The sequence below is a fragment of the Cladophialophora yegresii genome (assembly GCF_000585515.1).
Source record: "Cladophialophora yegresii CBS 114405 chromosome Unknown aczIN-supercont1.1, whole genome shotgun sequence".
Classification (NCBI taxonomy): Eukaryota; Fungi; Ascomycota; class Eurotiomycetes; order Chaetothyriales; family Herpotrichiellaceae; genus Cladophialophora; species Cladophialophora yegresii.
In genome coordinates, this window is record NW_006913045.1 from 582,421 (window position 1) to 598,683 (window position 16,263).

A 16,263-nucleotide genomic window follows, 5' to 3' on the forward strand; every position below is an offset into this window, starting at 1 on the left:
ACTCACCTTACTCACCTTACTCACCTTACTCACCTTACTCACCATCACACTCACCCTGTACCCTGACCTACTCTACAGCATTACAGCGCCCGCCAGGACCTCAAATAGGCGGCGCGCCGACCGTTCCCTCTTTGAACACCCTTTCGACTTTCGACCACTTTCTGATCCCCTCGCTTGTGTGGGGAGACCCTCCCTTCTGTGAATGAAGGTACAAAACCCGCCTTTCTACCCTATTGGGCTACTAGCTTTCCTGCTTCAGAATGCGATCTCCTTTGAATAACGATTCTGCCATCGTCGTCACTACGGCCCTCTCACCCTGCGGATGCACCAGTGTATCAGTAGCCATGAGGCTTACATAATGCAAACGATTGACTACCGTACTGCTCTTCTTTTCCACTACCACCCGAATTGCTGCCCACTGCCTACTCAGAGGAGCTTTTCCTTTGTCCAACCTCGCACCACCATCTGTTCTGGCCATCATTCTGAGCTCTTCCTTTATTGAAGTACCACTATTTCTTCTGCCCGTCACTCTCAGCTCTTCCTTCGTCAAAGCCACCACTATTTCTTCTGCCCATCAATCCTAGCTGCACATCCGCCCAGGCAAGCCGCATAACTGAGCTGCTCGCCGGCAAGCGGCTTGCACGCCTCGGCGCACTCGGGCGACTCTTTTTCGAAAACAATGCTTCCATCAGGCAAGAAACGAGGGCTTGATCCAATATCGGCTCCTTCCACATTCAAGCCGGCGCACCCAGCCATACAGGCTGCGTACGCGATTTGGTTGATGACAGCGAGGGGAGTGCATGCCGCCATGCAGAAAGGCTGTTTTTGCAGGTCGTCAGTACCAAGAACGCGGATCGAAGATCACTCGGAAAGACAGGGGCTTACCGCGCCGATCTATGATACAGTATGTTAGCGCAGGTCATTGCTGTAGGCTGTGATGGATAGTGAAGAGTGCAAGGCAAGTGTGGTGTTCGCGACTTACCACAGCAGAGACACGGTAAATACCGGCAGAGAAAACGAGGACACCCAAGAACTTCATTGCTGTGTTGATGAGGTTGAGGGGGAGATCTTGAGAGTTCAAGTTCGAGCAGCTGGCTGATTGTTGCAGATGAGCAAGGTAGTGAACACTGAAGCAACTTGAAAGAGTCTGTGTTTGCTTGCTCTAATGCTGTTGGAGACTATGGTATATATACACTTCAGTTGTCTCGACTGTGCTCCATTTCTTCTCCTTTTGCCAAAAGACACATTTGATCAGCTGCCCTCAACGCTCCAGCTGCTCTCAAAGCCGCCTTCGCTGCTCTCGAAGTGCAGCTGGTGGCTGGCTGTGATCTGAGACAGGAGACACGGTCTAGATGGTTGCATGTGCCGAAGCAGTGAAGAGCGGGATGTCTAATGACCGGATGGTAGCAGGAGACGCATGCTCAACCGCCGACTGGAGCTTAAAGTGCTTTCTGATGCCAGTCTCCAGAACTGCCTTTCTGGGGCCTTCTCAACAATGTTCAGCAAGCCACCTCTCGGGCGAGAACCCAGCCTGCATGTGTGAGAACAAATGGCATCGTCAAGGCCCGCTCCATGCATCGTGAGAAGGTCCTGACTTGATCCGGTCACATACAGTAGCTCACGCCACCAAATGAAGCTGATACTCGGGTGGAACGATCTTTTTCAAAGGTCCAGATCCTTGAGAGAGGCCTGAACGCTATCAGCCGCTTCGACGGACCATGGAAGTCTTTGATGTCAAGCTCGGCTGCAACTTGCTTCGTGGCCTTGGCCCTCAAGCCACTTGTCTAACCTTCGAGGCCCCTCAACGAGCGCCGCGAGCAATCGCATAGAGCATGTGGCATTGTGCCATCGTCACTGACTTATGCACGACGAGGGAGGGTGTAGAGCGATCTGCAAGTACATACTCACCCTCAGAAACCCCCTCAGCGGCTTCGCCGAACAGTTAGAGTCTCAAGCCCTCAAAAAGAGAAACCGCAGGTCATGTCAACTTGCCCTTCGAAGCCGCTTCGTTGCCACTGCAAGTGCCAAGTCCTCGAGAGTCTCCGCATGCTGGGGGTGTGTGTGTACGTTAATGGCAGGTGAACTGCCATGTGGTCGGCAGGATACCGTTAGTGTGCGGAGTGGCTGGCTGGAGAGAGATAGTCGAGGAAGATCTGAAGGTTGCCTACAGTACTGTGTGATGGCACAGCCCGCACGGGCCGAGCGGAACGGAGACCGTTTCAGGAAATTTGTGGGACCCTGTCGGCCAAATGGGGAAGAGTAAGACGATTTACTTTCCCCTTTCTCCGCTTTCGCTTCCGCTTGAACAGCACCAGTACTACGGAGTTCTAGGATATGCGACCTTTTTCTTCAGCACCTTCACTTTGTACTGGGTAGGCTGGCTGAGCCTGGTGCCGTCTAAGCTAAAGCTAAGAAGATAAAGTCGGGGTAGAAACTCGTCGACGCCAGAACTGGCGTACCATGCCAAGAACTATGTGTTCACCAGCACATGGAGCATACAGAAGACTGCAAAGAGGGGTCTTGAGCACCCCAGGCTGATTGACGGGACAACGAGGACCCTGCGGCAAGCGCCAAGACCAGGCTTTTGACCCATATAGCTGAAATATCGCTAACGGGGTACGGCCTGCCTAATCAATCAATCAATCAATCAATCAATCAAACTGGCATGCTATGTGGAGGTGCTGAATAAAGGGTCGCTGTCATGGGATCCCGTGGAAGGGATGAAACGTCCGGAGTAACCTGTTCTTGCGATGAGCTCCAGATGGACGGAAAGGCGTGACAGCAGGTGGCGGGACTGCATGGTGCGGCTGAAGTGTGTGACTGAATGGTGAGCATGATAAATTCAAAGGGGTTTGATATGACCCGTCATGACGATACTAACTTGACAGAGGGGCTAGCTCGCAGAGAAAGCTCCTCGGAGGTCCAGCGGGTACAAGTCTTCGTACCATCTAGCAAAACAACTGTCAACGGTTGCTACCATTACAGTTCCTGATGTTGATGATGAGGCCTTCACTCCTGCTGCTGTGTGCAATCAGCAGGTACTCTGGTGCTGCTCTCTTGCGACAAGAAAGCTCGCTGGATCCAAGTCAATGGGATCGCAGCCACGAAGCCGATGCCAATCAGTTGCTCCAGGTGTCAATCGCCTTGACAATACAAAACGCTGATATCGGAGTCGAAACCTTGCTACGCATCTCTGATCCAACTTCACCAGATTATGGACAACATTTGTCGGCCGAAGACGTCGTGCGCATGTTTGAGCATGAGCCGAAGACGGTTTTTCATGTGGTGGAATGGCTTGGGAAATCGGGTATCGACCAAAGCCGTGTCCAGCTTTCATACGGTGGCGATCGCTTGACTCTGAATCTACGGGTGCAAGAAGCCGCAAGGCTTCTGGAGACCACATTCTATCACCAAACGCACCGGGAGACTGGACGAAAGCAGATTGCCTGCCAAGATTACCACATTCCGGAGTCACTGGCTGGATCTATCGACTATATCCTCGCAGCTTCACCTGTACAAACTCACAAGCGTATCCCCCGACAACAGGTCGTTCTGAATGACAGGGTCACTGCAACGGCGCCCCTGCCACTCGGGTGTCTGAAGTCGACAACTTTGGCGTGTCTCCGAGCCCTGTACAGGATCCCTGAGGACGTCCCACCACACCCCAACAACTCGTTTGGCATTTTTGAACCATCTTGGTTCTCATGGGTTCCGGAAGACTTGGACAAGTTCTTTGGGCAATTTCAGAGAGACCTGGTAGGCCACCGTCCGAGGGTCGATGCCGTCAACGGTGGCTACCTGCAGAGAAACATGACCGAATCGATTTGGTATCAAGAACCAAACCTGGACTTCGAGTATGCGATGGCGCTCACATCACCCCAAGAAGTCACCAACGTTCAAGTCGGTTCTTATGGCCGGACGGGAAATCTTCATGATATGCTCGCGGCGTTCGACAAGTACTACTGTATGACCCCAGGGGATAAGAAGTACCCTATCACCTATCCACCGGGATGCAACGCCACTGCCTGCGACTGCGGCTCATCATCACCTCCCAAGGTCTTGTCAATATCGTGGGGCTGGACGGAAGCCGCCTTTACTCCAAATTACCTGCAGCGTCAGTGCCTTGAATTTCTCAAGTTGGCCCTCATGGGCACAACCGTCATCGTTAGCGCATCCGACTATGGCACGGCGACCAACAATGGATGCGGACCATTCTGTCTGGATGACCCAACGGGCAGTGGCACCGAGGGGAGGTTTAGTCCCATGTACCCGTCTTCGTGCCCTTGGGTCACCAGTGTCGGGGGGACGCAGATGCTGCAGCCAACTGATCGTCGGATAGCACCGGCCCCCACCACAAACGAGACAGCTTTCCGCCAAAAAGGCACCTCGGGGAACACATTTTCTTCCGGAGGCGGTTTCAGCAACGTTTTTCTTGCTCCACCCTACCAGATTTCAAATGTCGCCACCTACAAAGACATCGAGCAAGAGCACTTGGCCGAGATCCAGGATCGTTTCAACAGCACAGGCAGGGGCTACCCTGACGTTGCTGTCCGAGCCGACAATTACGCGATCGTGTCCCAAGGGAATTGGAAGCTCGCCTCTGGCACTTCGGCATCGAATCCGGTCTTCGCTTCGATCATCACGTTGATCAACAGCGAGCGCATGCACATGGGGAAAGGGCCGGTTGGCTTCATCAACCCCGTCTTGTATAGCAACCCGGATGTGCTCAACGATATCCTGACAGGGGCAAACCAGGGGTGTGGCGTTGATCAGGCGTTCCGAGCGACCCGCGGGTGGGATGCGGTGACGGGTCTCGGAAGTCCAGATTATGAGCGGATGCGACAACTCTTCATGAGCTTGCCATGATTGTCCATATATGTCGCAAAAGGTGGTGGACAGCAAAGCAACTCATTCGGATGAATCATGGGAGAGTGATGCTTTTTTGTCTGTGTTGGACGCATTTAATGTACACTGAAATGGCACTTGATGGGCCAAGCGAGCCACACGATCTTCAGTCCTCGCTGTAGGACAATCTGATTGTCGCAGCCGCCCACAATAACAAAGTCATTCTCAGAGGCACTACTCCGTAGATACAAAACTCAAAATCCTCTTCCCCTTGACGCTCAATCTCCGCGCCAAGATACAGTGGTCGAGATTGGCATTTTATCAGTCCGTCCAAGGTGAGCTCCGTGACTGGCGACACGAACTTTCTGGTCACTGCGGCAGCAGGGGTTTCCATCAGAGCAGTCAAGCCATGCGCATCTTCTATTACTACTTCCAACTACCAGCTCCGCCACTGATGGATCTGCACTTCGGAGTCTCGCTCAGCTAGCTAATCGACGCAAATACTGTGGTATACCGATCCTGCAGGTGCCGAGCCGCCGCATTCGGAATTCCCGATCTGTTCTCTGCCACGCCATACGCGAAAGGTTCGCTTTCCCACGCGGGCTCTTTTCATATGTACTTATGCGTGCTGGGCAATCTTCATCACAGTTGCCCAAGGGCCTGTGTGGTTCAGCTTGCGCGAAAGGCGACGGCGGAGCGGTGGAGGTCACGTTACTGTCTGCCAAGTGCGCCCATCTCCATACTGTGGTAGGTTTTGAACCTCCGGTGGCATGGATAGAAATTGCGGAGCTGGAAAAAGTCGCTGGGCAAAGTCGCTGCAGGTCGACTTGTTTCGCTTCGGACTCCATCATAGTATGTTGTTGACTCACACCACGACGATTTGCAAACAAGGACCACTTATTTAGGCACGAGAGTAATCGAGACGATCGATACTATGAAGTGTGGTCAGCCACGCCACATCATAAGTCTCGCTACCACACATTACTGTACCGTATGCGCGACGGGCCGTATTTCTTGCCGAAAGAGCCGCGTCGATTGAGTTCTCGATCCGCGAACCTCGACCTCTTCTCATCTACTCCCAATAGGTTGTAATTACCACTCCATTCGAATACCTTACTCGTGGGGCACGGTAAATAGTTATCACGAGTAATGTCTGAATACAACAACTGAGTCTCTACTTCAAAGATCTTTTCAGCTACGCCCCATGGAAATTCGAGTTCCGCATCGCTTCGGGCCGGGTCGTGTTCGACAAGGACTCGGGACACAGTCTTACCGACCCTAGCGCAGCCATTGCTGGGATCTATCGTCTTTCAACCGACACCAGAACAACCCAAAGAGTAAGTCCCTGTGCCTGAGCAACACACATGGACGTTTCTTGTGGGTGGGGAAGAATATTCGGTCATCTCGGAATGTCAGGCATGAACTGATTCGCTCGACGCTTTGTTTTTTTGGCATGTCCAGAAAGTCCCAGATTGTATCGGCACAGGAATCATTGATAGCATGCCGGTTCTCGGAAACCTTGGAGAGCAGCTGCGTGCGGAAGCTCTTCGCCGGATTAATCGTGTCACAGCCCGAGACTGGTCGCTGGTGGGCGTCGAGCTGGAGCACCCGCTGTAGGCCTCTGCAGAGGAGGTGGAACTTGCATTACATACCGCCTGGTGGGGTCGTGTCCGCTGCAGCCCAGGAGCTCCGGCGCAGTCGTGAACACTGAACCACCGAACAGCCAGTGAGCCACTCGAATGAGCAAGCTGCCAGCTCATGCCACGGTTCAGCTCAGCTCACGCACACTCGGCCCATATGCCACTCAGCAGTGGGAAAGGCACAGATAGAATGGCCACATGGCGAGCCACCGCCATCGCCACGTCACGTCATACCATACCATGCCATGCCACGCTGGCGGCCTGTCAGATTACCTAGTGACCGGTAGGGACCTGGCAAGGTCGATTGTCTGTTGTCCTAACTCTGGAGGTGGGGAGAACCTAAAGAGCACCGCCGGGTCGCTCAGCAGATCGCTGGTTGACATGACATGACATGAAAGGGAAGTACCGACATGCTGTGTAGCGGCCCAGCAAGTAGCACAGTCTGTGAAGTTTGTGATGACATGAACGGGGTTTCACGGTAATCAAACGGAACGGCACGGCACGGGACCGGGTGCGATGCTTCGCTGCCTGCTCACCTGCCGAGGAGTCGAACACAAGTTGGTTGATCAGGCACCAGTACTCCGTACTCGCGGGGAACGCGAACGTATGTATGTACAGTAATCAATTACCGGGCGCCAGTTGGGACAGCTGCAGGTGAGGGCTTGGGGAGACACACTTTCTGTACAAGCCAAGATCGGTGCGTCTTTATCTCTGAAGCGCTACAGTACACCCTCTGAGCCCGTAGGAATGCTTGGATACTGTCCCCCGGGGGAAGCGAGATATTGTACATACAGTATGTAAGAGGAGAACAGAGGTGTCACTTTTTGCTGATGCGCCGAAAGACCTCCGGACTTTGGTGGGTATGTACATGTCCCTTGAGCACGCACGTACGGAGTACTGATTTGGTGAACCAAGGAGTCCTGTAGCGCCACGCGACGTAAGGGAAGAACGGGACATATCGCTTTGGCGCAAGCACCCGCGTTTCTGACATGTATACTCCGTACATGTATGTGTTCTCGCACGCACTCATCGGTGAAGTAGGCAGGTAAGCAAGTAATTAAGACATAGCCACGCAAGTGCCAGACACAGACGACTCCTGACACATCGACACAAAGAGTGACAATACCAGGGAGTGAAGCAGAATGAAAGACACTCGCCTCGTGCCAGGCACGGTATGTGAGCGACCAACATGACTGACAGACAGACCGACTGAACTGATCCGACGAACAAACGTGCATCGGCCGGGAGACTATGATTACACAGTACGTACATACTGCAGTTCACATAGGCTGCTGAACATGACCTGCACGCTTTGTCAAAAGTGCGGTCTGTGTTTGACAGTTGCGTCGCCGGTCACCTACCTGTCATCTGTCATCTGTCACCAGAGAGGATGAGTGGGTGAGCCTTGTGCGTTGACCGACCCGTCAGTACACGGTAGAAAAGTCCTGAGCCAGCCACCTGTCACCGGAGAGGGTGAGTGTATGGCCCACTAAGCAATACTCCGCTCACGCTACAATAGCAGCGTCTGACCCCAGCCTACAGTGTCAACGCAATCTGGAGTCAGCAAAAGTGCCGGGTGACGATATGATGTATGGTGAATGAACGGCGATTGTTGCTTTCGATTGACTCAAGGCTGCGTCGCATGAATGAGAGGCATCAAAAGCTTCTACTGTGTAGAGCGAGAGCACGGTGATGCGATACTTCCATAACTCGTTAGCGAGTGGTCTGTCTGTCGTCCGCGTGGCGTGTCGAAGGATGTGGAAGCCATACAACCGACGTCAACCCCGGTCACAAACAAAGCGAGTGCGGGTGAGTGGGCGATTGCGAGCCCGTGTGGTACTTTTGCACGCACCGGAAGCAAGTCACGCTCTACCCGTACGGGTAGGCACAGGCTCCTCGCCGTGAGCGGCAGCCGGGAATGTAGGACTTACATAGCCAGTATGTACCTGCAGCCGGGAATGTTGAACATACCGTTGGCAGTAGTCGGCACGTACATGCAAGCAGGTTGCTCGCTCGCTCCCTCGGTCGGTCGCTTTTGCTCTCCATTCTGTAGCGGACTTCTGTGCGTACATCAGCAGAGCACGAGAAAATACCTACGTGGGGACCATTCCCGGCAGATCTGGCTTCCACTCTTGCGTGGTCCATCCGCGGGATCTGGCTCAGGTCTTGCATGGCGACAGAGAGAGTTGCATACCCGAACAAGGCACCCCTAGTTACTGTAATCAATCTTTGACGTTGCACGGAAAGTGTCCGTGTCCGTGTTCTTGTCCGTGGCACAGGTGCTGCAGAACGGACGCAGACCTCGGCCGTGAGCTCACGAGCTCGCAGGTTCAGCATAGTACCCCGTACCTAGTATCCAGTAATCAATATCGCCGCGCGTCGGGCACGAAATGAAGGCTGGGGAGAATCGTGTCGAGAATGAGTGGGAGTGAGTCAAGGAAGGAATATTGCTTCTGAAGGCTACCAGAATCTAATTACAGTCCACACAATACTGTACTGATTGCCTTGGAAGGACTTCGCAGCAAGGAGCACGCACGCAACCACGCACCACGACCGCAGTGCGTCTACTGTACTCCGTACGGAGTATTCGGGCGTGTCATTCTCGCGTAAAATATCGCCGACCGGGTGTGAGCGCGTCGTGCCGCGGAAGCGGGACAATTCAGGGGTTCGAGTACGAGCGTAATGGGCTGACCTACCGCAGGAGGGAGAGGCAGAAAAGCAGAAGGGTGAGTGAGGATGACTGCATGAGACAGCATATGCCAGGTGGAACAGAGGGACGGAGGCGGGATAGAGTCAGCCCGAGAGGTCGATGAATGAACGGGACTTCAGGACCACTACTGTACGGAGTACTCAGCAAGACATGAAGATGATGCTGGGACGAGGACGAGTACTCCGACAGTAACTCCAGCTGCCTCAGTGTCTGACGTACGGCATCGTTGCCGGTACGCGTACCTGGCGCCAGAACGAGTACTTTGGTCCGTAACCTCGGCCGGAGGGACAGGTCCTTCCTCTAATCCCCGGGCCGTCAGAAGGTCGCGACGGAGTATTCTCCTCTCGGAACTGATTACAGTAACATCCGCCGAGCCAGCACAGGCAACCCTAGCACTACTAGCACGGCACTTCACGGCGACCATGGATCGCGTCGTGATTCAGGACCCGAGGCTAGACTGATCGTCTTGACTCGAGCTCGCCTCACGAGTCGGGAGTGTGGATTTGCGGACTGTCACCCCGTGTCGTGTTTTGGATCGCGTGCACGGCACGGCAAGGCAAGGCAAGGCAGGGCCGGGCTGAGCAAGGCGGATGGGCAACGCCACAAGCGAAGAAGCACCAACCGCAAACAAACTTGGAAACAGGTTTCACTTGGTCGTAGCGGTCGGTAGGCGATGCCAAAGCTAAACACCGCGCTATGGCATGAGGGCTAGCAGCCGAAGTGGCCGGGAGCCAATCCTCCTCTCCCCTCAAGCATGAGAGAACTGCACAGAGGAGAGAGTCATTACTCTAAGTTTTGTACATGGGAGCCGACAAGTCCTCTCTTTTCGTGCTGTCCTCGTCCCCTTTCCGACCAGCCTGACCTGATCAGGGGACGTACATGCGGCCCAACCTCAAGCGATGCCGTCTGCTGTGGTTTAGCAGGCACCAGATCACGCTAGTATATCGTTTCAGGATATATTCTCCGCGTATGGATGATTGACAGGGGTCGAGGTTCCATTGGCATTGTGACCATTTCCGAGTCATACCAAAAAGAACAGGCGATTCAGGCATCGCCGGCGCCGTGGTAGCCTCTTCCCGTGGTGGCAGGATAGACAGATATAGGGTATGGCACGGGGTAGAACCCGCCACGTTGATGTGCACTTCGTTTTGGGCATGCCGTTTGACCCAGACATCGTGTCTTGTGCTGCTTGTAGTGTTCAATTCCCAGTTCCCTTTGTCACTTGTCAACCGTGGCCATACAAGCTTAAGATGTGCTCCTCTTCTCTAGTGGGCCTGCGTCCATACACGACGTGGTACCTGTGATAGGAATGAACCGACTTCATGAGCGCGGCTCTCCTGACGTCAGCCAGGTGAACCTCGATTTCGTCTCGAGACCACCTCAACCCGTCGGTACTGAATAGCTTGTACGTGAAGCCTTGCAACCCAGCGAGGTAATTGGAGAGCCACCAGCCGCCAATGTTCTTCAGCCGCGTGTCTCTCGGCCACGGTCCCAAGGGAATCTTGGTAATGTGCTCGTGGATATCGACGTAGCCTGCTTCTTCCATCCACGTCTTGATATCAGGAGCGATGCGAACTGGCCGGGGCGGGTCCAGACATTCTGAGGCGGCATGGTGCAGATTCTCCTCCCACACTTTCATGGGCCAATCCTCAGGGATGGTGTGATCATCCGACACCGGCTGTGGATGCAGTTCGTGGCATTCTAACCATCCTGTACCTGGTCGCAGATATCTTCTGGACGTTTCGATCAAATCTTTATATGAGGCGAGGGAGCCGGCCATGCAACGGACGTGGCAGTAATCGACACTACCCGGCTGTCGTACCCAATCCTCCTCCGCACAGTCCTGAATCTCAAAGTACACATTTGAGGGAACGTCGTCAGGCTGGACAGCCGAAAGATCCGTGCCGGTTATGGTGGCACCAGGCAGAAGATTCGAATCAGCGAGAGCAATCGGCCATATACCCTACCAGTCTCGAAGAATCATATCAGTAAATGCATTGATAGTCGGGCGAGGGGTATCCAGCAACAGACCGTCCACGACAGCCGCACCTTGCCTTGGAGTCCCAACGACTCTCAAAGCCAACTTGCCAAGTCCTGTCGGAGGGCGCCATGGTCCTGAGCACGCGGAGCCAGGGGAATCTCGGGATCACTTACAGTTCCTGTGCCGATATCTAACACCGAACGGACATTGTCGGGGTCGAGCGGAGCGAAGAACAAGCGACCATGTAGTTGATTGAGGATTTCGTGCTGTTCATCCAGCCGGGTCTGTTCGTGCTCGTCGTTGGGGTATAAATACGAGCCCTCCTTGTACCGGTGATATCGTCGTCCCCAGTGCATAGGATAGTCGGTGATGCTCGCCGTCAAAGAGCGAGTATCGCTCTGAGCGCCTTCGTACGAGGAATGGGTAGAGTCTGAGTCTGGCACCAGAGGGGAGTCCATCGTGCGAGTAGATCTTGATCTTGGCGCAGATGGTCGTGGAGTTGACATGCCTAGATTGGGTCCCGCCTGAGGTTCTGCAGAAGTTGCCCATATGGCATTGACGAGTAGACACGCAGTAACCGGACCTACTCGAGTCGCTCAGCATCTGACAAACGGACCAACAATGGGAGGGGAAGTGTTTCGGTGGAGGGCGGCGCGAGCCGCATAAAACTAGGTGGGTTGGGCAGGCCGCCGTGGTGGTGGAAGAATTTGCGACGGTAAGAAGGCTTCGTAGGCGGTCCTTAAAGTGGGTTGCAGGTGTTTGGATCCGAAGAGCCGGGAAATGGTGACCAATGAGCAGTGAGTGGCTAGCGAGGGATACCATGCAGTAGATTGGGCGGCACGATCTTCGAGACAAGGGGGTGAGGTGGTTGTGAGGAGAGGGACGGGACAGGACAGGCTGAACAACGGCTCACGCTCGAACGTCGCAACGTGGGCGCGGAACCTAAGGCGGGATCGACGAGAGGGCGGTGGGGAGGCAGAAATCAGAATTGTGCGGCCAAAAGACGGCGCGCCTGAGTCAGGACGACGGCGACGATGGGTCGCCACTGAATAATCGCAATCAGCAGTTGGATTTTGAGTCCAGGTGTGGATGCTGGGACACACGCACTGGGGCGAGGTTTGAGGGCGACACGAGGGCGCGGCCTCCTCGTAACTCGTACACAGTACCAGCGCAACGTAGGCCTTGGCCCGGCACCAATAATGAAATGGGTGGAGTCTCAACTATCGCCGACCGTCAAATACGAGTATGAGGCGGGTCTGAGCCGTACCAGCAGTGAATAGAGTTTGCTGGGATATCAGATGAGAGGCCGCAGACCACAGAACCCACTCTCGACCGAAAGCTGCATGAGAAACTGGCGTGAGAAAAACATGGACAGACGCTGATTTGCAGGAACGCCGCAGCCCCTTGATCCAAGGTTCGAAATCATGTCCATTTGGTGGGGAGAGTGAAGGATGGAAGACGGCTAGATCAAAGTTAAAGAACGGCATGAGGAAGAGGGGCGCCGTGGGTTCCAGTTGCGGCTGCCCGAGCCGTCCTATGATAGGCAGCATACGAGGACAAAGTACAAAGCACTGGCTTGCACACGAGACAGTGAGTACTCGTACATAGGCGGCACCCAACTCCAGGGACCGCAGGTTGTGCGCAGTGTGCCTGGACAGCGACTGAGTTATCCAGAAGCTGGATGAGAAGGGCCGCACCCGATTGACCGGAACCCGAGCTCGCACGTCGCCCGCATCCAACGTGCAGGTGAGGACGAACAGAAGGATGGTCTGGGCTCGCAGCTAGCTACTAACATAGTACCTAATAATTAATCAGGTGAGCCTTGTGAACTTGACCTCCGCACTACCGAATTTCAGCCCAGACGGAGACTCCTCGGGGAGAGTAGCGCTCTTTCTCACGGGACCCCAGGCTCGCCTCCAACTCACTTCATCCAGTCGACGTCCGTTCCAAGGCTTCGGGTCTGTTTCTGTCTGCGACCCGAGTGCCTGGATAGTGTGGCAGACGTGCAGCTGCAGACAGGTTACACAGGATGCGTCTGCCCCATTGGTGCCGCTGCTCGCTCTGCCGGGGGCGTGCGCACGTTGCATGGGCGATATTGGGGACGCTCTTCACCGCCTCAGGGTTCGTTAGCCAACCCTGCATGGGGGTCTTCGGTGCTGGCTATCTCGGGTGTCACCAATAATTCCAGCCTGGCGTCCTTTTGCCCTGCGCCTGAAGAAATCGGCGATTCCAGCTGCTGGCGTCTGGCGGGCTCGTCTATCTGCTTCCTCCCAACTGGGGCAACCAGTCGCAACACCTCTGCACCTGCGTCAAAGCTGCTTAAGACCGACTTGGCATCCCACGCTCCAGCATTCGGTCGCCAAGACCCCTGTCGCCCTGTTCGCTTGCGGCCTCATTTCCCCAATTCTGCCATCCCGCGTGATTCGTCCTCGCGCCAACATCCAATTCTAGTCAGGAATACACCTGCTTTCGGTTTCTATTCTTCACACCTGATTCAAGTAGTTTCGTGCGCCATGCCATATTTGTCTCGCGGTCGCGACCATGACGAGGAAGGTCAAACCTTGTCTTGGGCAGCGACGCGCTCGCAATCTGACGTCTCACTTGCAGCGCTTTTCGACTATGCTTGCTCCGTGTTCCTCGTACTCCTTCTTCGAGATCCACATCTGATGGAAAGTCCCAAGACTGGCGACGATGCTGCCACCGATCCAGCTGCCAAACTTCCGCTCGATGGGCTGAACGGCCGCTTGAACCCGAATTCGGGCACTGGGGTAGTTCTTCCTCAGCTCAGCCTCGATCCGTTCGGGCAGACCACGGATCTGAGAACCTGCTCCGGTCAAAACGACGTTAGCGAGCAGAAACGGTCGGATATCCACATCCACTTGGCCAAGAGCGCCCTTCACCAGTCCCATAACTGTGCCCTGTGCGTCTGGGGCCGGGTACAGGTGACCATCCTCTGATCCTGACGGAGGCGGATAGTAGCATTGTGGGTCAAAGATCGACTCGACCACCCGGTATCTTTCGGCCGAAAACGTCTGGTTGTATCCATCTGGAAACTCAAACGGATGTGCGTATTGTTGCTCCCGGGTCAAGAGTTCGCCCTGGCCACGGAACGGGCCATTGTTGTTGTCGATCCTCCACGCTTGTAACGCGATCTCCTTGAATTCAAGCACGACCTTCTCTTCCTGATACCGCCGGAAGGAAGCTCTGGGTGGCTTGAAGCCTTCCGGCAGTTGTCTTAGCACCGCGTTGGCCGGTTGTCCCGCGTCCACCGGTTGTTTCGACTGAACGAGATAATGGGGCGTGATGGTGATCGGCTCGGGCTCATTGGCAGCAAACATGTTGCGCACCTGCGCTGATAAGAAATTGCCGCCAATGTTCGATCGCGTAACGCCCTTCTTGAGAATCATCCCATCGTGCACTGGAGTCACCGACACCTGCGCCGCCCCAAAATCCACGACGAGCGCACTGGGTTTGCCTGCGGCAAAGGCGCCCATGACACCAGCTCTTCCCAGATAGAATGCAGGCGCCGCCCAGGACTCCAGCGCTATTTCCACGCACTTCTCCCGCGCCTTTGGTGGGTTCCACGACGGCTCGGTCATGAATAGAGGATGGTCTTCCAGGCATCGCTCGGTGTCTACTGCGTCTGCCATCGCCTTCTGCAGATCGGGCACGGATTTGGGATCGTTGAGCCATTCCTGCAGCGCTCGGTTGGGTCTCACTCCCGTCAGTTTGTGTGCGAATGAGTACTTCCACAGCGCTTCAGCTGCGTCCCAGTCCTCCACTATGCCGTCTCTTCCCACAGGATTCATGATTTCCACATCTTCCCGCGTCACATCAATCACATGGTCTCCAAAGAACCGATCAGAGCCAGTAGAAGCGTAGAAGGTGGGAACAATCGACTTGGGAGCGTCTTCTCCCGCAAAACCTGCCCGTACACTGGACGAGCCTGGATCTAGCACCAACGCAGCGACTTCGTCTGTGAGAAACCATTGTCAGCGAGTGTTTAGACATGCAACGATAAATCGAACCAGCCGGCTAGCCAGAGTTCTAGTTTGCGTACCTCCAGCATATTCTGCCGCCTTGGGCTCATCGCGCGAGGTCAATGCAGCCGCCATCACACCAGACTCAACTTAACAGTAACAGGAAATGGAACAAATGAGAGTTCTGTCATCAATCCGCAGCGTTGACCGGGTCAACAACGGTGGGGTCAACCGACCTAAACATCCCATGTGTTTGCGACGCGGCGCGAAAAATACGTCGTCGGAAGTTGACAAACATGACAAACACGGCACCGGAAAAATTTGGACCCGCAGTCCGGAAGGCGCTCATAATGCCATTAAAACGTGTCGATACAGAGTACACTCTTGAGACTCGAGGTCTGTATTCTTCGTATTTTTGATCTCAATTAGCATGAAAGTGGTTCTTGAGAGCATTGATCTCGTTCTTAGAGCCAGGATAGCCGCACAAGCCGGACGACACGACATATGTCGAGCATCATACATCTCTAAGGTCGAGCTATTCATCTATTCTGGAAGCATGGGGGCGAATCCAGACGTTGTCCAGCAACCGATAGTTCCCTCATCTCACCAAAAAACCCAGTCAGGCACTTCAAAAGTTACCCTATGCCCAATCTTACAATGGCAGCTTACGAGCCACGTGTTATATCTCTCGGTAAGTAGTGGATCCGCTATGACGGACTGAACGAGTCTTGCGGCGAATACAAGACCAGGAAAAACAAGAACCTCTCCGCGGGTTGGATTTCTTTGGTTGCAGACAACGCTGGGTAGGTCATCGATGTCTCGTGCCGAACCGGCTTCTTGCATAGGGTACTTGAGTGAGATTACACCCCAAGCCGACGTTCTTCAAAATCGTCGTCCACTTACCTTGATATAAACGGGAAGCAGCCCCTGATGATCCCGCGCGCAGAGAAGGATACAGGTGGCGATGACGCAGCGGAGCTGAAGAGAAGACTCTTGCTCCAATTGCGTTGGAGTTGGCCCGTACTCTGTCGACGGGCGGTACGCCGGGCGCCGTGGTGGAAGGTACTTGGTCGCGAGTCTACAAAGGAACTGGGTGATAACTCAGAT

General features: G+C 54.5%; 3 protein-coding genes across 3 annotated transcripts; 1 reads left to right on the forward strand and 2 right to left on the reverse strand.

Moving 5' to 3' along the window:
- Positions 1-3,000: 3,000 nt before the first annotated feature.
- On the forward strand, positions 3,001-4,866 carry A1O7_00215 (uncharacterized protein; the record flags this gene model as incomplete). The annotated part of the gene is made up of 1 exon (XM_007754257.1): positions 3,001-4,866. The coding sequence occupies one exon, from the start codon at positions 3,001-3,003 to the stop codon at positions 4,864-4,866; it is 1,866 nt and encodes a 621-aa protein (XP_007752447.1).
- A 5,554-nt stretch (positions 4,867-10,420) lies between these two features.
- A1O7_00216 (uncharacterized protein) lies at positions 10,421-11,634 on the reverse strand (the record flags this gene model as incomplete). The annotated part of the gene is made up of 2 exons (XM_007754258.1): positions 10,421-11,158; positions 11,350-11,634. 2 exons carry the CDS (start codon positions 11,632-11,634, stop codon positions 10,421-10,423), a joined length of 1,023 nt encoding a protein of 340 aa, XP_007752448.1.
- Positions 11,635-13,773: 2,139 nt separating this feature from the next.
- A1O7_00217 (actin-like protein 4) lies at positions 13,774-15,291 on the reverse strand (the record flags this gene model as incomplete). Its single annotated transcript, XM_007754259.1, has 2 exons — positions 13,774-15,152; positions 15,237-15,291. The coding sequence occupies 2 exons, from the start codon at positions 15,289-15,291 to the stop codon at positions 13,774-13,776; spliced, it is 1,434 nt and encodes a 477-aa protein (XP_007752449.1).
- Between the last annotated feature and the right edge of the window lie 972 nt (positions 15,292-16,263).